We start from the raw sequence: 23,166 nt of genomic DNA, 5'->3' as shown, positions 1-23,166 counted from the left end.
GCAACTAGTTGTCAACAGTTATGAATACTGGGGATTTTCCTGTCTAAGTGAGTTTAATGCTGAAACCAAGCACATGTACAGGAAATATACCTGTCTATTAGCACTGGAATAATATATTGATATTTTTCAGATAACAGCTGCCAGAAATATTCAGAAATTTTCAAGATCTTTGGTTTGCATGGTTGAGCAATAATAAAAAAAAAAGAGTAGCATCATGCACATACGGAGAAACGTCACAGATGTTCTTTCTTTCTTCAGACATGCACACATTACAATATTACTACGATTTTTTGCCAGAGGGAGCAAAAGAACTGATGTGATCGTCCAGATTTTAACTCCTCGACGAGTCTGCGAGCAGTTCGGGAGGTTTAACACTGGATCTGTAAACTCCTCACACAGATCATCTGCACCAAACTCCCGGTTAACCCAAAAATGGGCAAAGAGGTGGAGCGTGGGTGGAGCTGAGGCGGGCTAAATGAAGCCCGGTTGGTGAAACCTAGCAGCTAGCTGTCACTCAAAGTGCCCATCGCCACGATTACGCAACAAATTCAAGCCTTAATAAGGGGGTTTTTGGAGCCAGCCTCAAGTGACCATTCCAGGAACTTCAGGCCTGGAGATTCCTGCTTGAATTGGACATAAATCATCCCAAAACTGCTGCAGCCTGTACCCGGCTTTCATGGACATGCACAGATTATATCTGGGCCATAGTCACGAGGCCTGTGTGTGGACTAGTCAGCGTTTTAACAGACAGAACACAGGCTTCCTGTTAAATCAATGTTTTTCCAGCTCATTCATTTGAGGAAATACATTTTCTGAACAAAAGAACACATTTGTTCTTTGTTGGTAGAGGAGGACAGATTACATCTGTAGGTTTTCAAATGATAACTCAAATGAAGCTTTCAACCATGTGCTGGGAGAGTGTGCACAGATGCTTCTCAAGCCTGCACTTCAAAAAAAATCACTGGTTGTTTTCAGGAAGAACCTGGCTTACAGAAGTCTTGTTTTTTGGTTGAAGCAACAGCATTTTCATTTGGATATGCTTTGACCTTGCAGACCAGATGGAACCCGTCCCCAAGCTGCATTATGGACTGGTGTAGTTGCTCCTTAAGACGATGCAGGTTTCACTCCAGGATTTATACAGTCAGTAAATACAGTATCCCCACAGCACACTAGTAGGGTTTTTCAAGTCATATATGTGCTATAAAATAATAATCATAAAGAAATAATATTCACCAGCTGTGGTCAGAGACAGACTTCTATCATAGCAGAGGCGTGGGACATTGAGTTTTTAATAAAGTCACATATTGGCATGATGTGTGTGTGTGCTCACAGGTTTATCAGTCCGACTCTGTCTGGAATCTGTAATATTTTACGGAGGCGAGAGCAGAGCCACAGAAACAATAACAACGACCGAACAGTGTTTGCTGTTTCGACATGTGGAGAGGCTGCAGCAACGGCTTTAAAACATTTGGGAGGACGGCGGGATCTAGCATCGCCTTTCATGTCTTGAAAGAGCCGAGCCATTCAAATGGCTCCTCTGAAGCGCTGCGATGGCTCCCTCCAAAGGGTGGCCGATTGTGTCGGCCTCCGCCCAGACGCGGCGGCCGCGCCTCCATCTCTGCTGCTCTTGAAGATACCGCTGTGGCTCTTTTGGCGGGCTCGACCCTGGCAATCAGCGAGACTTCAAACCCAAGCGCCACCCTTTGAACGGTGCCCGTGAACGTCTGTTGCCAAGCACCGCTTTCCCCTCGGCGCGGAGATTAGAGACGCAGACGAGGGGAAACACTGGTGCTTTCAGATGCTTTTCTGTCTCCTCGTCAAGCAACGCCTGCAACACAATGTACTGTCAAGGGTACAATGTGCTGCTAATACCAGTGCAGAAATACAACAAACTCACTACGGTTCATGATTACAGCATCACGCCCAGCTCAAGTGCTGCCAACATTAATATGCATATTATTCTGCAAGATTAATCAACAACCTCAGAGCAAAGTTTACCCTAATTATAATAATAATAATGGTTAAAAAGTAAAAAATACAGTATCTTAAATGTCCTGGCTGACCTATGTGTTTAGAACAAAACAACAAGCTGGATTTCTTGCAGTGTGGTGAGTCCATTTGCTTCTGAAGGAGTCATTTATCCAGCGGCCTTCCCTCTGCTGGTGACTAAGTGTGGACCAGACTCTGTGTCATGTCTGTGGGTGCCGCTGTGGCCAAAAGGCCCTACAGCCAGCCATATATCATCAGATATTGATACGGTTCCACCACAGCGCCACGGCTGACATTTGATTCATAGCTCTGGGTGCTCTTTTTGTGTTCCTAACAGTCAACAAGGGATCATGGGGAAATGTCAATTTTGTGTTGGTTTGGGGCACCCCAGTGACACAAGGGAGACTGCTGGAAATAATGGAGGCAGTCCGGGCAGGTAGCTAACTTTGTATGGAGTGTTAAACAGTTAAACAGTTGAGATAAATGCTGCTTAGCAATTTTGATTTCAGTCAGTCTTGTCTCAGATTTTTAGCAAAGCTGAGTGAGAAAACAAATCATAATTTTTATTTACCATTTATTATAGCCCATAAATAACTGCAGGTGGCTTTTTTGCTTTTGAATGTACTTTTGGCCATACTTGTCAACTCATTGTTCATGTGAAATTTTCCTAAAAAACACAAAAATGAGAGAGTGCATTATCTGTTCTTATCCCAACATGTACTCATATTTGTTTCGATCCTGACTCTTCACGCAGGCATATGCATCGTTGTGAGGTTAAATGATCAATGCTGGATGAGACCCCATACTTCAAATTTTACTGATCGCCATGTTTCAGCTGCAGCTGAGAGATGACACGCTCCTCTGTGGGGTGAGAAAGTTAACCTTTGGCGGGTTTTAAAAATCCCCCTGGACAAACTGAATGCATGTGCGTCAAACTCCAAACACAGCTTTTCTTTGAGGCTTTCTCCCAACAACAGTGATGTGTTGATCCTGCAGACAGTTGCTATAAGTTTACACCTGCCCTTTGGAGAAAACAGTGCGGCTCTTTTCTGCACTGATGAATGTGGCTTCGAACAAACATTCCCTGACAGAAGAGGCTTAAACAGTGCATGATCCCTCTCACCACCAACCGCTGTGCACACACACACACACACGCACAGCTTGCGCGACATAATATAATATGCACTTCACAGCCCGGGGATGAAATGAATGCAAATAACCTCGTGAGAAAGCCTATTGAGTGCGCCAGAGAAATCAGTCTGTGGCCCCTGCTCTTTTAACATTTACTAAAAATCCATCACGTGGCGTTTGCAGAGTAAGCACAACGGCAGATAGACTGTAACAAATGCTCATGCTCTCCTTTGTCACCTTTTCTTTCCTTTCTGCCAAACCTTTCAAGTACATACACATACTTCATAAGCTGGTGCAGGAGGCCAGCAGAGAGAGCAGGAGAGGCATGACAATAGACTGAAAGGAGAGTCAATATTGAACTGAGGAGAAAAAAGAGGCAAAGAACACTGAAGGTCTATACCTACTGTGTGTGTATGTGCGTGCATATTGTACTTCTAAGTCTATGCCTCCTTTTTAAAATTACACATCGCTGCTCGGTGCTGTGTGGTGTGGCAGACAGTTTCTCTAATGAATGAGCGTCAAGCCACTAAGCGTTGTTCAGGATATTTAAGGAGATTTGACAGGCCGCTTTCTTTATTCCTTTTTTCACGTTTTTTGTCCTTCCTTACAGCTCGTAATGCATGCTGTTGCTATGTTAGCGAGAGAGGTGAAGAGTGGTCGGGAAAAGAAACTGAGGCAAATGAGCGGCTCACCTTCAGACAGAGAGATCACAAAAAGCCAAAGGGAGGAAGGGCTGTGCTTCGAACACACGTCTATGACAGCACAGTCTGCATGTACTATAAGTGTGCTCATGCATAACCCCACCTGATTATTAGTGCAACCTGATTATGAGCGAAAGTGTGGGAGATTGAGAGGACTGAAATGAGGCAAAGCAGCATGCAGTGTGACAATGTTCAACTCTGACATTTCACGCGACAATTAAAAAAAACAAAACAGCAGGTAGACTGAGGCCTAACAAATGACTCTGCACGCATTTAATTATTTCGGTATTGTAAAGAAAATCAAAAATCAATTGTGTATCTCCAAAATGCCAACTTTTCTTGTGTAAAGACAAAAACATGTTTTCAGCCTTGTGACAGAGCATTTCCCAGGCGATCCATTTGGTTTCTAAGTTATTTATTCATCTTAAAGTTACAGTATAACTTGCAAGATTTTTCCTTAAGGTTTTGTTTGCAAGCATTGCTTTACATCTGGATACCTGCTCAATGTTCTTGCAAGGTAAGATAAAGGTTGATGGTCTTCACGAACTGAAACTCAGTTTTGATACAATTTACGGTCTATTTTTTATAGTGGTTTCACAGGAACAATGCATGTGTGCAGTCCAGCTACTGTCTTTAATTTCATCTCACTGATATCATTTTGCCTTCATTTGTGAAGTAGTAACAGGAAATGCTATGTATCTGCATGTTTTCACAGCAGCAAATATTCCCTTTCACCGTGGGAAGATACTTGCACCATGCACAACACGAGATCAAACTGCAGTTGTTCCTGGAATGATGGGAAAAAGCATCTTATTGACTGACTTCTTCATTAAAACAAGATGAGTCTGTTGGCTGCCCTGTGTACAGATACACCAGTTGGTTTTCTGTTGTATTTCTGATACAGGATGAGCAGATGCTCAAGGAGTGTTAACCATGGTTACCATGGGCGTTGCCTTGTCAACCAGAGCTGAATTTTTAGGGATTACAGCATTAAGTAATAAGGAGTACTCGCTTCAGTTTTCTTTTCTGGAGATACATGGTTTTCAAATGAAACAACCCTATGCGAAAACCTGACTAATCCCTGATGTTAATTCCTTCTTTTTCATTTCCTCCCCCCTACATATACTGTTTCTTCATGGCTTCACCATCGTCACATCCTATGTTTTATATCGCTCTGCAGTGCAGGAGAACCTGTTCCAGTGGGTGAAACGTGACACTGAAAAGCTGAAAACATCCTCACACAAAAGGAAGTTTCCGCTGGCATGTTTTAAGCTAAGTTGACTGTTTATGCCTTTAGTGCATAAAACTCTCCTTGTCAACCTATATGCGCCTGTCTGCGACTGTGGTGTTTCATTTCTCCATCAGCAGGAATGTTGCTAGTTCATCATCCTGCACAGGAGAGCGCAATACAGCCCCTGAAATTCAGGCGGGATGCAGAGACAGGAAACAGGGCAGCGGGAATGGATTTGTTATGTACCTGCTGACGTATAAGCAGGTGCTAAAGCAACGGCAGAAATGTATTAAAAGTCAGAGCGTGTGCATTCTGTGCTGTTAAAGTTATATACAACTGTGAGGACAACTCTGCCAGTACTATAAGTAATTCATCATCTTTTTACCAAATGTGATGGATAAGTGCAGTGAGCTGGGTCAAACTTTTTTTAGTCTAAAAGCTTAAAAGTCACCAGGACTGAAAACTTTTCCTTTCAGCCTCTGACTAAAGGATATGATAACTATTCACGCTGTGAGCCGTGGATTTTTTTTCCATATAACACAATCTGTCAAAGCTTTATCACTGCTCTGTGAAGCCAATCGAACGGCTAATCAGCTCATCTACCCAGAAGACTTTGTTCTAAAGTTCACGCTGCTGAGATATCTTGAAGCTGTACATATGAGCCACCTCTGTGATAGTGCAAATGATTGGTACAAATGTTCTAAGGGCATGATTTGCCCTAGCCTCCAGAATGGCTCTTATTTGATCTGCTAAGTGCTTTGCAAGGAGACGGCGTCGGGCAAAGATATTATGACTCATGGCAACCCTGCCTGTCATCTGTATGCAGAGTTCAGCACTTCCTGTATCGGAGGGGAAGAAGTGCCATCAAAGGTCGCCCTAGAAACATCCCTCTGTGACAATGACAACGGAGACGGTATTAACAGGCAGCTTCGGGTCCGCCTCTTAAATTTAGAGGTGACGCCTGTGACCCGAATCAGCAATTCAGCTGTTCTGAAAGCAATTGTTACCACAAAAAAAGAAAAATCAGATGATAAGAGCAGAGAAAGTAAAAAGTTCAGTAAGAGTTCAGCTGCATTTATTGTGTGCATTCATGCTCCTCTAATTTGGCAGGGCTCTGCTATCGTGAAGGGGAACAGAGCATGGAGAAATGCTGCTATACAGAGTCAATACTATGAAATATTGCACGTATTTTACACACACACACAATTTTACACACACACACACACACACACACACACACACACACACACACATATGCGTTTACAAAATATGTGTAGAGAACCCTAGCACAGGGCGTGAAAATCATCATGTAAACATTATGCGGGACATACATGACCTCTGCGTTTCTTCTTATTGCCCAGTGGGATAACATAAAAAAACATGAAGATGTAGACAGGGCTCCATCCATAACCCAGTGGACAGTGGTTCCAGGCACAGTGCAGGCCTTAACTAGCTGGCTGTTGTATACTCATGGGCAGGCAGGCTGAAATATGAGGGCTGAGGACATGAGGTCTTCCCAGAATGCTAAACTCTCTCTCCCCCTCTATATCTCCCACTCTCTCTCTCTTCCTCTCTCCCCCGCTGTGCCCTGCAACCAATCTGACGCCTAATTAATCCTGAAGGTCTTTTGTTCCGCTGAGGTTTTCCTCTCTTTCCCCCCACTGCACTCCATCCATCCTCGACCCCCCCCCAAACAGCCTGCCTCTCATCCCTCCCCCTGTCAGCTTGGTTTTTACCCCTCCTCCTCCACACACCTCCACGCACACACATTCTCTCTCTCTCATACATACACCTTACCTCAGCCTCTACCATTTTGCCCCCCCAAGGGAGGCACAGTGCAGTCCCAAATAGCAGGACAGAGGGAACAGATGTTTTGTTTTTCCTTTTTTATCATCATTGGGGTAATTTAGGCATAAAAATGTATGACTGTTAAATTTATTCCCAGTACTAATTATGCTCATATGAGACATGTTCATGGTATGCAGGTATGCAGCAATGTGGACACAGTGGAGACAATTAGCAGCTGCCACGATGTGTACTTTTACAACAGCAACCATAAACGGTTCAGTCTTCACGTCACTAAAGGAACATCCAATATTTGGGGAAATATGCTTAGTAGATGAGTTAAATGAGAAGATTGATACGACTCTGAGTACTGTACGCTGAATATCAAGCTACAACCAGCGTTTAGTTAGCTTAGCTTAGCAAAAAGGCTGGAAACAGGGGGAAATAGCTAGCCTGGCTTTGTCCAAACTTAATAATCAAAAATTAGGGATGCCCCGATGACATCTTTTACCAATTTACCAATTACAAATTGCAGATCGTCTATTAACCATATCTGACGATACATGGCTAATTCCCATCGCTGTGCTTTGTTCTAGCGGCTGGTATAGCAGGTTTTTAGATCAGTTTGTAGTGTATTGGGATCTCCACTAGGTGGCAGTGTGACCTAGACTGTAAATGCTGTGTGACTGTACAGTATGAAGTAAAGAACCACAAAAAGTTAATGTTGTTGTCTTCTTATTCGGCCAATGACATTCTTTTAAACAGTGCTTTCAGTCAACAGAGCAGAACCAAGAAGTCTACAACAGTGATAATCAACTGGCGGGTCGCGGGCAATACAACGTTTAAGTCATATCACCCGCCCCTACTTAAGAGGTGCAGCTTAGGCACATTTTGTTATCTTTGAACAGAGCCAAGCTAGCTGTTTCCCCCTGTTTCCAGTCTCTATGCTAAGCCAAGCTAACTGTCTCCTGACTGTAGCTTCATATTTACTGTACAGGTATGAGAGTGGCATCAATGGTCTCATATAACTCTCTACAAGAAAGCAAATAAATGTATTTCCCAAAATGTCAAACTGTACCGTTAAGATCCTGTTTGACAGTGAGGACATTGTAACGTTTGATATAAAAGAGAACTGCTCTTTTCACCAAAGTCAGTTCCTTTTCTAAGCATGCCAAGAACCAATGTTCTGTGATTCATTGCTCTATTGTTGATAAAATTCAGCATCAACAAGATATTTCAGATGTAGTTAGGCTAGACTAGTTCGACTCAATACAGTTATGATCAGACTGATGCAAAGATATTTTAACACAACATCTGTAAAAAAGCAAAAAAAACAACCAAAAAAAAAAAACTCCCCTGCTCATATTCCATCCCACAGCCAGGCTGAGCATATCAACAGCACAGACCATGCTGCCTCAGCTACGGAAGCGAGGGGAGGAGACCCTCGGGGAAACATCTACAGAGGTTTGGGAGGGCCAGTGGGTCCAAGTGATCAGTCAGGCATGTGAGTAGGTGGAGAGGGACAATCACTGTCAAGGGACATGTGTCTGTTTCTGTGTTTGTGTAGCAGAAACTGATATTCTGGACATTTTGTTTTGAGGATATAATACGCTCTCATGGCTGATTGTTATTTTCTGAAAAAAACACATCAGCAGCTACGATGTCTGTGGTAAATTCAGGAAGCCTTGAACCATCAACACCATATTGGTAGAGTAAAAGCGACAGCTAGATGAACTAATCTGCGATCAGAGGGCAAGCTGCTATAATAGTTACACTGTATGTGTAACTGCAAATATGATAATAGATTAATATCCGTCTATATAAATTCTAGCTCATTGCTTCTCTGCAGAGTTTTTCACTCCTTTCCCGTCCTCCTCCTCTACTCTCACCCTACCAACACATTTTAACATTGTTGGAAATGGCAAAATTTATTAAAAGTTAACAGTGGTTATTTCCAATATGTATTGAGGCATGCATTAGTCCAAACTTTCCTGGCACGGCATTTTCAAACTCCTCTTTCCACAGATAGAACACACTGTAAGTATTAGAAAAAAAGAAACTTCAGAAAACACTACCAAAAACAAAATCCGCTGCCCACAAAAACTTCACAAGAGTGCTGTAGAAAAAATTATTAACAATCCACTAAAGGTTACAAAAACTTCAAAGGTAAAACAAAGTAATCTAGACAAAAGAACATAATTAATGAATGAAAGGAATGCATGCAGAGGTGGAAAAAGAGAATGGAGACCACCTGTCTCCAAATTAAATGATGTGCTGAGTTTCCGTTTTGTGTTGTACACAAGCTGAAGCAGCCATGATGAGTGTGTTGGACCAATCAGCAGAGTCTAGCCCTGACAGCTCCCACATCAACAGACAATAATAACCCCGGAGCAGGGACTGTTACAGTACAGTCCAACATGAACTGAATTTACTTGCTGGTTCCTCCGGTCAAAATGCAGGTTTTGTTGCACAAACTGTTGTGGTGGGAAATGTCATATCATCCAGTAAGTGTCAGCTATTGCTAAGATGATCGATAGCATGCAGGTTGATTGCATATTTACTGCAGAATTGATCAATACGACACTGTCAGTGCAAACCGTTTTTTTTTTCTTTTTTGAGTGTTGTTCAGTTGTAATATCCCAGGGAGCACATATTGTTTTGACAGCTTTCTTCTTCCTAATAAGAACAGACAATACTAAAGATAACACAAGTAGTCATCTAACACAGCTGAAGATAAAACAGTACCTCATGGCGTGCTGTGCCGGTTGTTCTAAAACAATACGCTGGTGCCACAGCTGTTCATGTGCTACTGTACGTCACCACGTTGGCCTCATGAACAATCTGATGTCCCAGCTGTGATGTGGGCTGATTTGGGCGTGTGCACGTCTCCGTTCGGGGCGGATGACAGAACGGTCCGTTGCTCCAGGCTGGAAGGTCATTTAAAGGCCAGACATCCAGACCTCTCCTCTCCTCCCCTCCCCTCCCCTCCTGCCTGAGAGCCAGAGATAAACCTACACATGCCAGCCACACAGGACCAATAGCTGTGATTTATCGGAAGCCATTTGGTACCTGAACGCCTATGAAATTGTAATGAACTTGATTATGCTTTTAATGAAGTGTGAGAGGTTCTTCAGAAATGATTATAGCCATGCTCCGGCTCACAGCTAGGGGCTGTGATGAGGAAAGGGGGAGGGAGAAAGAGGGAAAGGGAGGAATGGAGGACTTTAACAAACAATGAAGACTTTGTAGAAGCGACTCAGGATACTGTAGGATGGGCAGGGGTGCAGACAGGAGCGCTACGCTTCTTAAGAATAGATTACAGGGGTGTTTTACTGTATATTCGAGGTGACTTGACCCGACCAACCCCATTTCAATTCCTCCCCGCTGAGGGATTTTCCCCCAAAGCTGCATGCTGACGCGGTACATTAGATTCAACAGCCTGCAGCCTCATAGGTCATATTTTGCATACATATTAGACAGTTGAGGATGATTCTAACCTTTCCATGTACAGGGTGCTCCCATTCAGACGGGGAAACGTTATTGTTCGGTAATTTCACACACAAATCTCCACTCTCCCATGCTGCTTTTTCTTTAAATACCACATGATGAGGTAAGTGGCTGCTTAAAGGGCAGACTGACAGTCCAGGTGCAAACAGTGGATTTTTGCTCAAATTAATATCGTATGCTAAGTGACAAATTGTAATGAGACTTTTTGGATGCACATAAGGAATTTCCTTCTCGCTCTGATTTACAGACTAGAGGCGGTCCTGGGAATTTTTACCTGGGGTGGCAAAGGGATGTCAAGAGGTGCGTGGCGCACAGAACTTTTTTATGTGCATTAATATTGCATACACATACTACATGCATACACATGGCTGAAGATGGTTGGTCTCCTGTTTTGCAGAACCTTTGTGGCCAAATTAACATTAACAACAAATAAATTGGGCCTTTTTCTGAGCTCATATACAAAAGTTAAGGTAGTTAAGTTGTCAAATGCTCAAAGCAAACCACTAAATAAAAAAGCACTGTGCAAACCCTGGGTTCTAGCGTCCTCTAAATAAACTCAACCTGAGTCATCTGAATAATACAGTACGCCATATACTGATATAAGACAATTAGCCTGGATGTTTTTGCAGAAAGAACAAAAACAAATGGTTTTGACAATATTTAAGGAACTAGAATAAAGTGCAAGGTGTTAGGCAATCCCTGCCATGGTGCACCAACATAACAACAATTCATTGTCTTGGTGTAACCTGAGGAGACGAGCATGAAGTGAGTGGATGCATCATTACAGAGTTGGTGTGAATGGGATTTTTTTGACAAAGCAACAATGTGTAATACCACCTTCAGGCTCCTGACCTTTATTAGAATAAATAAAGCTCTGACCTGCACTAAGCCTGTGCAAGTATTTGTGATGACAACAACAACAACAACAATAATAAGCTGACCTCATGATAGCTATACCTCTGCTATAATGAAATAAGCCTGCAAGAAAAGCGTGCTAGACATGAAAGTTGAGATTAAATAAGAACAGCGAAAATAATTCAGATTTTTATGACAAGCAAAAGTGTTTTGATTTGGGGATGATATCAAGGCCTGTGACTGACGGAGTAAGAAGATTTTTTGTTGATGTGCAATCAGAGAATGCAGAAGCAAAGATGAGAAAACGGTGCAATGTCAACAATAGTACAAGCGGCACTTCTATGTGGAAGTAATAGACATCTGATTAACAAGTGCATCTGTTGTACAGCATTTGTGTTCATGTCTTATCTGGATGAAGTAAGTAAAATGTTCATATCACCAGCCCCTGGAGAGAGAGAGAGGGAGAGAGAGACAGAGAGAGAGGGAGGGAGAGAGAGACAGATAGAGAGAGACAGAGACAGACAGAGACAGGGAGAAAGAGACAGAAAGAAGAGAGAGAGAGAGAGAGAGAGGGACAGAGAGAGAGGGAGAGCCTTACTCCTTCATGGCTTTAGGGTAGAACTGAACTTAGAAAAATACTAGCTGATACATTACATGGACATATCAGGACAGAATTAGTGGACTGGAGAAACTGAACGGCTATTAATGTCATTAATGTCCTCAGGAAGGGAGGGAGAGGGAATTACCCGAAATCTGATGCTAACGTTAGCTAATGGGATACTTAGTTTTCAGGACAGCAACAGTCAGAGGCTGCGCTCTGTGACGTTCCAGGTAAAAAGTTGTGTCCTGCTGGGGTTTGCCTTTCAAAGGGAAAGCTCTCATTCAGCTCACTGTCTGAATAGAAGTCCAGCGGGGTTGCCCGATCACGGATAACTTGTTCTCATGTTAATGCCCTTACGTTATTTATTCTGGAAACAAGACGCCATTGTTGCCGTCATTTTTTCATTTCTGGTCGTATGATCAGTATTTTTCACTGTGGATACTGGTCTGACTTTCCAATTTACGCCTGCTCATACTAGGCGTAAGCATATTAAGCCTAAATGGTGCACGAGTCATAACCTGAAGTTGTTACACCCAGGCATACGCCCTGCTGGTGCGCTCCTCGTGCTTGCACCTGTTAGTGCTGTTGCAGAGGGTGGAGTTTAATCTGATTTGTAATTTATTTCTCCTGACTGGTCACTATCGTTGCTCTGTTAGCCTATTTGTGTCTCTACAATTACAAAGTTTGTAAGCTGTGCTGACTGAGGAGTGACGTTATTTTTACCTTAGCACAAGTAAATGCTCATTTTATAATGTGCCTGCAAGGATGCTGCAGTTTAAAAACATGAAAACTATACGACGCTATGGTCAGTATGGTTGATCAAAGTTTTTCCTGGTCAGAAAATTATCTGGATTCTTACAACTGATGCTCTTCCAAATGAGCTTGTTTAGTCTTGACGTTGGCTTAAAGCAATTTGATGAACATGATGGCTAGAACCACACAAACATGACAGGAATTCTGCTTAAACTCAGAGATACTAACTGTGTGACACTTGATGACACTTAACTTCAACCAACTTGCAAAAACGCTCAACTGCCAGAGGCATCAGTAGGATCTGTAGCCACTGATGAATGCAGATGTTTTATCAGTCTATTTGCACTGCACCATGTACGGTGATAATCACAGCTGATCCAGTGAGTACAGTCTGCTGAGGTAGCTGTCACTTGGTGTGTATCTGTCGCCGTCGCCGTCCACATGCTGAGGCTGTAACACTGTCTACAAGGTCTCCGAAGCTGTTAATCAACTCCTCTCTAATGTGTTGTTCACACCTTCTCTCTCTCTCTCCGACTCGGTGGATCCCTATCTTAGACAGGGTGCCTGGCTGGGCGATCGCTGTCGCTAATTTGTTGTGGCAATATTAATTAATGATCAGCCTGTCACAGCTGTTTATATTGAGACAGATTAGAAGTGGGAGAGATTAGACAAAGAAAACAATCTGCGAGAGGCTCAGCGGCTGACAGGGGTCACCTTCACGTGTCTGAAATCATATTCAATTTGCCGTGGCGGAGGCAGGGAAATTACTCCACTTGACCAGTCTGTATCGTTCTCTATCTGTGATGGTTCACGTTTAGAGATAACTAACTCAAATCATTTTGAACCACAATAAACTAAAGGACAATATCCAGTCGTGTTTGATCTCAGCTGATGAGATGAAAAATGTATATTATGTTGTAATAACCACAAGACAAATATGATGGCTGTTTCATGCCTTTGCTCCGCAGCCCCTCCTCCATTAACAATAATTTTCATTCTGCTCTGCCACCAAGCACACTTCCATATTCAAGTGGACTTTAATCCGAGGTGATCACTGACCTCCGCACTGTCCTTCCACGTGGACCTGCTGACTCTGTGCCTTCCCGCAACTGCGCACAAGTCTCAGGCTCAGTTCACAACGCTGCGGTGCATTGTGACGGCGAGGGGAGATTAAGTGGCCAATCAAGGCCTGAGCAGTGGGGTAATCATTCCACTTGGTGAAATGGGTGTCAGGATTACTCCAGCATTTTCTCACTTCACTGTGCAGGCTTTAATAGGACAAAGACATTTTCCGGTAACTATAGTGTTGTGGGTTTGATTAAAGAAAGCCTCCTCCTGACTGATTAATAATGAAGACTAAAAGTTATGATTAGAGGCACATGTAACCTTGACGTTAGGGACTGTACAAAAAGCATTAGGGGAGGAAGGGGGGTCAGCAAAGCGTGAGAGAAATGTCTTTTTTTTCTGAAAGTAGAAGACTTTAACCTTTTGAGAGAGCAGGGGAAAAGTCACTTTTTTCACAACCAATAGCTGTATTTTGTTTTATGTATTATATTCATGAAAACAATTACAAAGAAAGAGATCAAATATCTACATTAAAATGATGTTTTTCATGTCTCCTAGAAATTTAAATTTTACAAACTACTACTCTGCAATAGCAAATACGCTGTAAGAAACATAATGCAGCCTGACAAAATAATCTACCTTGTAATACGATATCCTCTTATAACAACTACAGCATCAATAAAGATTTTTATTGGTACGTTTATGCACTACACTTGAAGGTTTTGCAGCAACCATAGGCTCTCCTACAAATCTGGAAAGGGAGGGGTGAGACCAGGGCTATTCAGTTGGGTGCAATCTGCAACCTCACCTATAGGTGCCACTAAATCCTACACACTGGCTAACCATAGAGCAGGCAGCTTTGTACTGCCACTATAAGCTGTTGAGCAAGGCAGTTAACTCCCAGTAGCTCTAAGAGAGCCGCTAAACGTAGATGAATGTGGTTGAAGTCAACATAAGGCAACATATCTCAGAATGCATTCCCATTTGATTTCCCTGGAAAAATAAAGGTTAAATGGAGGAAGAAGAAATTAAAGTCCTTGCTGGAAGGCGAACAGACCTTAATGTCATGCAAACTGTGGTCCAATGGCTCATTCCTGGAATGATTGTTAAAGTCGGTTAAAGGGATAGAGGAAAGTATAGGATTACTGCAGACTAAGACTCTGTTGGATGTGTGGATGCGCACTAGTATGCTTGTCTTGCCACTCTTGCCGTATTATTCCTTAGTATGTTTGTGAAGAGTACAGCACCATGCAGTTCCGGTGAGTTTAAATATTTCATTGGGGGATGAATTCTGGAGCTTCCAGTTCGACAGACTAATGCTGTTCCTCATGCTTATGTTTCACTCTGCTGAGTTAATGCTATATCCTGATATTGTTGTCTTTTCTCCCCCTACTTACTTTCATTGTTCTCTCTCAATATAGTCAAGTGCCAGTCGGGGTCACATTGTTTAACTTTAAAGCTGAAATTTGGTTAATTACAACTTGGTTGCTGTTTTTATAGATTTTAGCCATCATTGCTACCATCTATGATAACACTGAACTCACTGAAGTTAACTGTTGATACAGAGGAACCTGGTGACACTGAATGGAAGCATGAGCAGCCATGTTCAGCTGGCTATAGTTGCTAACTGAGCTAGCTGATGACCTAGCTAGCTAGTTATCTCTTTATCTGTTACTACATTTAGGTTTTTTGCTGTCATCTTTGCAGTCACAGTAACTATGACTTACAGTAATAACTTTTACTAACAAATGATTACATCAAATTCAATCCGGGTGGAAATTGCTTTACTTAGGTTGCATTTGTTAAAATGTCATTGATAATGTCACTGAGAAATAATTAATTTGGAAGCTGTTTAAATCCACAGATTGAACATAATTTCATGATCTTTTCAGCTCCTTAAACCCTGGTTACCGAGCACTGTGGCAACATGGTGAGGAGGTGGAACAATACTGGCTTCACAGGTGGAACCTTAGAATAAGATTAAAGAATGCCTTTGGAGATATAACCTTTCCTTCTTCCACATTTTAGGATTAATAATGCATGAAACTAAAAAACAAACCAATTCAAAATATTACCATCTCAAAGAATAGTGGAATGTGAATAAGGACTTTTGACAAAAATGTCCAAAACAATAATAATTCTGTTTAGGACCATTAACACCTTCTGAACAAAGCTTTATACCGCAACAGGTAGGCCTACAACCAGAGGGAATTCTGGGAAAAGAGAACAGACCGATGTGGCACACATAACTTGGCATGCACCTATAACGTTTGCATTACCCCCAGGCTAAAGCTGGCAACCACCCCCACATTACCCATCACATCTGCAGCGTAGCCAACCACTGCCCGTGCAATCGGTGCTTGGGAAGAAGACGTGTGAAAATGGAGAGTGCGTATGTGAGCTGGAGGGGTCTGCATTAACATTACGTAACAGTTCAGACATGCAACACATCATACCCGTGAACACATGTACGGTCACATGTTCATTCATGCCTACACATCGTATGTGCGCTTTTGTCCTTTGTCAATGAAAACGCAATGCCTCTCGAGCCTGGCAGACAGCACAGCTGACTTTCAAGAAATTCCACAAGCGAGTGCTTTCTGGAACTAAACGGGTGCGGCAAATCCTCTTAAAATCCTTTTAGACACCGTGGCAGCAGGGAGAGAAAGAAAAAGTTTCTCCCAGGCAAACATGTGCAGGTTTGTTAGGTTGATGTCGTGCTCTGGGGAAGGACACTCTCGCCAGTTTATTCCTTCAAGGCTGGAAGAGAATGCTAATACGACACATACCCTACAGGATGCGCAGAGGCACAATATGGTGGCGTGTGTGTCGACAGGCGGCTTCAAGGAAAGACTTTAGGGAAAGGATGCTTTGGATGTGTACGGCTTAATTTTTCAATTCAAGACTCCAAGAGTGAGGAGCTTGGCTCATTCTTTTGTGTTGTATTAGGACAGTCGGGGGAAAATTTTTAGGTTTCACTTTCAGCTGCCAACATGCGAGACCTGGACAGCTTGTACACAAGGTTTTTCTCTACGCAAACAATAGTAAACAAGTAAAATCAGTGTGACTATCTACTCAGGGCAGTTTTACTTTAGATGAAATTCTTCAGCGGAAATGAAGTTTTACATGGCTGTCAACAAGTGCCAGCCAATCCAGCCACTATGTCTTTAGGCTCTCCAATTTCCTCAAGTTTCTAAAAAACTAGTTTCCTCGCTCTGATTTCCATTTACATATTTGGGTAAATGAGCATGGGATTGGGCTCGCTGGTTTGTTTGTCGATTTGCTCTTTGCTTTTCTATCTCCTTTGGGCAGCAGATTGAATTAATGTTTGTAGACACTGTGATGCCACACATGAGGAAACAGGAGATCTTGCAAAATTGCAAAACTCTCCCAATTACAGCTCTACAAACACATAAGACTGAAAAAAAAAAAAACTCATTTGGGTTGTGATGCGGATTTCTCTTGTGTCAGAGGCACGAGGACAATAATTAGCTTCATTTACATGCTTTTCTATTTAAATAGACCAACAAACACATATTGTTTACTCAAGACACAGGCTTTGCAGAATGCACACATATGCACCCACAAACACAAACACACACATTTCTGATGTGTATTTTAACTATATGCACTATTTTTCTGACACAAGGTAAATACCAGCTTGCTTCCACATATCTTTATCAGCGCTGCCACCATTTTTCCTTCCATCCCTGCTCTTTTTAGCTCCTATCTCCTTTCCTCCTTAATTACTTATTGGGAGGTGTTTGGCTTTGCGCTGCACGCCTGCTGTTTTGGTCATTACAGGCCCCTGTAGGAAGTGGAGTAGCTGCCAAAGAAGCTTAGCAGAAGACAGGCGCTGGGGATGTGTCTGTACTCACCTGGGGTAAATGAGGACAGCTCTTCCTGCTGGCTTTGAGGCCTGTCCTCCCCTCAGGGGCTGTCCTGATGTTGAAGAGGGCCTGAAGAGCACACTGGGCCGCCTGGTTCTTGGCCAGCTTCTTGCTGCGACCGCAGCCCTCAAATATCCGCCCGTCCACGCGCACCGCCATCACAAAGCTGCGCAGCCGTCGGCCCTCAGCTCGCTCTGAAAGGCAGGCATAGCGCAGGCCCGGCCGGAGCTCATTGAGTAACGCCACAGGGCTCTTGGGGGCCTCTGGCTCTGGAACAATCCCACCCAGCCTTTGCTGAGCCTGCACCATCAGGTCCAAGGTATGGCGAAGCAAACGTCCATGTCTCAGTAGCTCACTTGATAGCAGCTCACTCTCTGCTGCTGAGTTGCAGAGCGAGAGGCCATCAGAGCACGGCGAAGTCTCGAATTCCTTGAAGAGTGTGTCAGGAAAGTCTGCTTGATCTGAGGTGAAGTCGGCTGAAGGGTTGGAGATGTTTCCCATGGCCAGGTGGGCCTGAGGAGCATTGGGGAACTGGATGAAGGACTTGAGGGCCAGCTCGGCAGCCCTCATCTTAGCTTTCTTCTTTGTGGGGCCTGTGCCCTCGAAGGTCAGCCCGTTTACCTCCACAGCGATGGAGAAGACAGGAGCGTGGACCGGACCGGTCTGAGACACCATGCGGTACTGCAGGCCCGGCCGCAGCTCATTAAGTTGCACCAAGGCGTTCTTCGGTGCCTCAGACCAGGACAGTTTCTTATAGATGAGGCGGAGCTGACACAAGTGCCCATTGTTGTCTTCCTCCAGTGGCCGTTTCCTTTTCAGACCAGAGCTCCCACTTCTTGCAGAGTCAGAGCAAAAGAGCGACTGGCACTCTGCAGATCCGATGGAGCGATCCTCTAAGTTACCAATATTACGGTTTTCCTTTACCTCTGCACTGCTGGTGCCTGCAGTAAAAACAGCAAACACAGAAACAATGTAACTGAATGTGATAAAAAAAATACTTCCAACACAAGAGCAAAAAGCAGTCATTACTGTGTGACACATTTATCCTGGCTGAACAAAATGGAAAACCTCCCAAGGCAGATTGAGCCACTTGATACACAATGAAATGGTAATGAACAAATCTACAATCATCTCCCCGAGCCGAGCCCACTTCGTACCGCAGGGCTCTGTCATATTTAAGTGTTTTAAAATCCAAATCCAGATCCCCTAAAAATGGCGATGTTATCTGCCAAATCATTCTGTAATCTGCCTCAAATTGGTTCTGAATCTGTGTGGTAAGTGGGAAACATTGGTCCCTGTGGCCAATGTAAAGCATCAATCCTATTTGTAATGGGGGTGGGGATCACATCGAGTGGCAGACATTCCAAGAAAGGATGAAATGTCTGTAGCCCACTTTATTTCACACTTCTATCCTCTGTGAGAGCAAAGTCTGAACAGCTGTGATACGCTCTTCAAACCTAGTTACGGGGAAATGGTGGCGTATTGCATTTCTGATGGGAAATGAACAAAAATAGGGTGTTCAGATCTTGCCACAAGAATGTTAATGGTGGAGTGGGAGGCTGGGATCAAGTGGTGACATTCACTGGTGGGCTGAAGCAGATTGTAGCTCTAAATGATAGGTACATGCACGCCCGCATACACCATCTAATGACTTATTTATCACAAACACTCAAATCTAATACTTAATAGCTCACTTTTATAAGATAATACAGATTTTAACACACAAGCTGACACCCGAGCGTAATCAAATAGCCCATTTCCCAAATAATTAATTATGTGGGTGACAGAGAGATAATTTCTAGGCCTGACACTGAGGGAGTTAGCGCAGCGTGCTGACAGAGAGAAAGAAAAGAGGCAACAGCTTACTTAAACTGTCCTCGTCCTCTGTGCTGCTGGTCCCAGGGCTTATGTACTTGAAAGGAGCGATCAATGCTGACAGCATACTGACTTTCTCTGGAGGAGAGACAAGAGACATGCAGAGTCAACAAGAGGGCAGCGGCGGAGATGTTTTCATAGTTTTATCGATTAAAGCTGCAGATCAGCATCGGCCCGACACAGAGACAGAGACGACGCATAAGTGAGCAGGAGTACGCGCACAAGGCGGTTCAGCCGTCACCCCTGCCTGGTCCACAATGCACACATGCCCGCATAAGGCAGCAAACACAAACAAACAAAGAAATTACATGAAATACACACCTCGCCTCGTGCATATTCTTATTCTAATGCTCTCTGGCTTTTTTCTCTGACAAGACCAAGTCAGATTCACCAAACTCTCCTAACTTGACAAACTCGTCATAAATTGCTTGTTTCAGCATGATGGATGTCGCCTGTTCTTGTGGAGGTGCACCGTCAATGCCTCTAAAACTGCCATATAAGGCTCAGTTTGTGGGAAAGGCTTAAAAAAGATGGCAATAATATGTCATCAGAGCAGGGCTGTACTGTGTCAGAAATAAGGAGGGAATGATTTAACATGAAGTAAGAGTCTAAGTAATGTCTGTCTACAGTGGTCATGTGAGCAACAGAGGATAACACCCAACAACCTGCACAAAGGCCCTGAGCTGAGCAGCTGAGTGCAGACTGAGAGACTTTTTCTGGAAACTACCGTTATGGGCTGTATAAGTAGCTGTATGTATGTCAATAAAATTATAAAGTCTAAAAAAACTTCTCAGTAAACCGGCAATCCATGATGATGATGACATGGCGGACAGAATATTAAAGATGGGGTGATTTATTCTGGAGAAAGGCTGTTGATATTTTTGCTGAATTTGAAATTCAGCGAACATCTCCTCTCACGGTCTGCTAGCTGCCCGTTTTGTGTGTGTGCCGAAAAAAAAGAAATCCTGTTTTCATACACAGCGCTGGGTCTGTAAATGGGAAACAAACTATTCCAGCCAATCAGCAACAGGTGAAATGCTAATGCTAATGTGTAATCGCAATGTGAAGAAGGAAAGATCACAATATCAACAGTCTTTCTCCAGAAAGATTCACCCCACCTTTAATGAATTAAGTCTGTGCCATCAGCTAAATTTTGTTTAGCTGATGGCAGCTTGTGTCAGAAACACTTAAATATAAAAAAAAAATGTAATTGTAATTTAACCATTATTTAATTATGACACAGTAAATGGATACACACTGGGAATGGTTTGGATTTAGGCGTTTGAAATACTAATACTACACTACATCTTCTCTGATAAACTTCCTCTCTCTATCAGTGCTAACTTCAACAGTGCTTTCTCCTGCTTCTCCCTGGGGTCTGCTGCTGTCCAGGTGTGCGTGTTGTTTACAGTATGAAGCCCTATTAGGGCCATCGCTTGGTCTAGTGCACTCCACGCAGCACTGAGCAGAATTGACAGACCAGTCTGGCTCCTTAATTACAGCCCCTCTGTCTTCCCAACATCAGCTAATGATCAATAAAGAGAAAGGTAAGGGAGAGGCAACACGAAGGAGGAACCAGAGGTGGACAGGAGTAGGTGGAGGTGATGAAGTCGGAAAGAGCGTGAGGAAGAAAACAAGGTGGAATGAGTTCATGTGGGTGTGGAAGGTTAGAGAGGGTGAGCCTGAGGTCAGGCTCTCGCTGCCACAGTCCTGGAGCAGCATTCAGGCCTGCAGCAGCAACAACTTCAGAGAGCTAAATGCTGCATAAACGCGGCGCCACATTACAGTGCAATAAACATGTTTTGATAAGAGCGCAAGGTTGTGAATGAGCTCGGCCCCGGGCGCTCTCTCTCTCTCTCCTCGCAGCACTAGAGGGGCTCAATGAGTCACTCTGACACACATGGATACACTCTAAACACTGAGACTGGAGCTGTGCTGGTTCTCGTGGGCCAACATCACAATACAAGCATTTGCATTTTGACCTAATTACGGACTAAAGCCCAACACAAGCAGCAATTTGGCTATAAATGACTCCCTCGGCCAACAGGGTCATTATCCAGACCGTTTTCAAATCAGCCTATATTGTTTTTAAAGCCCCTGAAGCCCTATTTACAGTAAAAAGCATGGCTGTCTGGTGTGTTTACAAAAGTGGCAAAATTAGGGGTGTTTAAGGGGCTATTGGCTGGTACAGCAGATCTTTGCTCATTCTTGCAGTTGTACACAGAATGTATCCAGTTCCTCTGTAGCATAAAAGACAAATGTTCACATCAAGCATGAAATTACAGGCAGTTAACACACAGGGGCCTAAGCTTTCACACTGTGGCCTGAAATTCCTTTAATGTATATTTGATAATCCTGCCGAAGGGGCTAAACCACCCACTCAAAGGCTACTGCCAAGGGCCTACTGGACAGTGAGACACCAAAGTTTGGTGGAAACACAGTATTACAATAGGCTATGAGCTTTGAATCAGAAGCTGCTAATAAACTGATGCTGGTAACACTCAAATCTACAGGTTTATAGCACACAGGCTATAAACCTGTGTTTATTGATCTCCTTCACAGCTTTCTTCTGAGTAAAGATCTGAGGGTGTAGAAGCAAAAGAAATCCTGCTCATCCAGGTAACAGGTACAAAAGCCACTTTATCTTTCCCCTTCAACACAATAAGTAGCATCTGGTTGCCAAATATGACCAGAGATGGTTTATCATTTTATCTATCATGAAAAGTGTCTTGTTAATTAGTTATAACTATGTTTTGTGGGCATCTAGCCTAAATGAATCACTGATTTAATGTGCCACTGTGCGAGAATGCTAAGGAACCAAATCAAACACACCCACAGGTGCATTCTGGGTCTGGCAAACATGCTCACAGTGGATCCTCCACTTCTGCATTTATTGATGAAGTCCGACCTCCAACGAGGTGTTTCTGGAGTTTTTCACTGTTACTTCCTGTCACAGCTGTGACTGTACAGTCTCATTCTACTCAAAGGTTTTTGAAAAATTTGAGGAGCGCAGTGGGGTGGAGAGGCAGAGTGGACTTATATCACGCTCTGAGAATTATTAAGCAGTGAAGTTGAACATGGAGCAGAGTGTGTGTGTGTGTGAGTGCACTATGTGTTTGTGGGTTGTAGCTGCTGTTGAGTTTATATTGTTATAGTGTCTGTTGGTTGCCTTGGTGATGCTTTATTCTCCTGTTAAAGTGGCAGGTTATTTAAGTCTCCTAATTTTGCTTGTTATATATATATATATATATATATATATATATATAGACCTATCTAAATATATATATATATAACGTTAAGCTAACTCAGTACATTGTTACGTATGTACTTTTATTTGAGTATAATATTCTAGTACTCCTTGTAAACAGGAAATAAATCCATGCACAATCCTCAATGCTTGCTGCTGTGTTGGGCTGCATAAAAGCCTGAATAGACCCTTTTATTCTGTATTCAGAGGATTTTTATTTTGATGACAAAGTTCACAGTCAGAATAGAGCCTTTCTGTATAGAGCTCTTCAGGTCTGTATAATTTTAAAGTAACCCTCAAAAACAATTCTTGTCACTTTCAATGGACCACAGTTCATTTCAAATGTCTCAGGAAGTAGCTATTGAGAAGAAAATATCATCATGTTTTCAATAACTCTGCTGCTGATGCTGAATCAACTGCGCAGTGGTAAGCAGTGCAGTTTAGAGGTCATCCTCGAAATGCCACCTCTTATCGTTTTTTGATAGGTTTATGAAGTGCTGGCAAAAACACACTTCACCCTGATTTATGAGTGAGCT

The 23,166-nt window shown here is 43.1% G+C and overlaps 1 protein-coding gene across 1 annotated transcript in view; it reads right to left on the bottom strand.

The window, feature by feature from the left end:
• The window catches only part of adarb2 (adenosine deaminase RNA specific B2 (inactive)), a 161,482-nt gene that overhangs the window by 40,951 nt on the left and 97,365 nt on the right, over window positions 1–23,166 (bottom strand). Inside the window, exons 2-3 of the mRNA XM_041961674.1 lie at window positions 19,375–19,461; window positions 17,497–18,449 (exon numbers count right to left, since the gene is read on the bottom strand). Of these exons, the coding sequence (XP_041817608.1) occupies window positions 17,497–18,449; window positions 19,375–19,461 (1,040 nt within the window). The remainder of the gene's footprint in view (window positions 1–17,496; window positions 18,450–19,374; window positions 19,462–23,166) is intronic.

This window comes from Chelmon rostratus, chromosome 20 (assembly GCF_017976325.1).
Source record: "Chelmon rostratus isolate fCheRos1 chromosome 20, fCheRos1.pri, whole genome shotgun sequence".
Lineage (NCBI taxonomy): Eukaryota > Metazoa > Chordata > Actinopteri > Chaetodontiformes > Chaetodontidae > Chelmon > Chelmon rostratus.
This window is presented reverse-complemented; position numbering and strand designations above follow the sequence as displayed.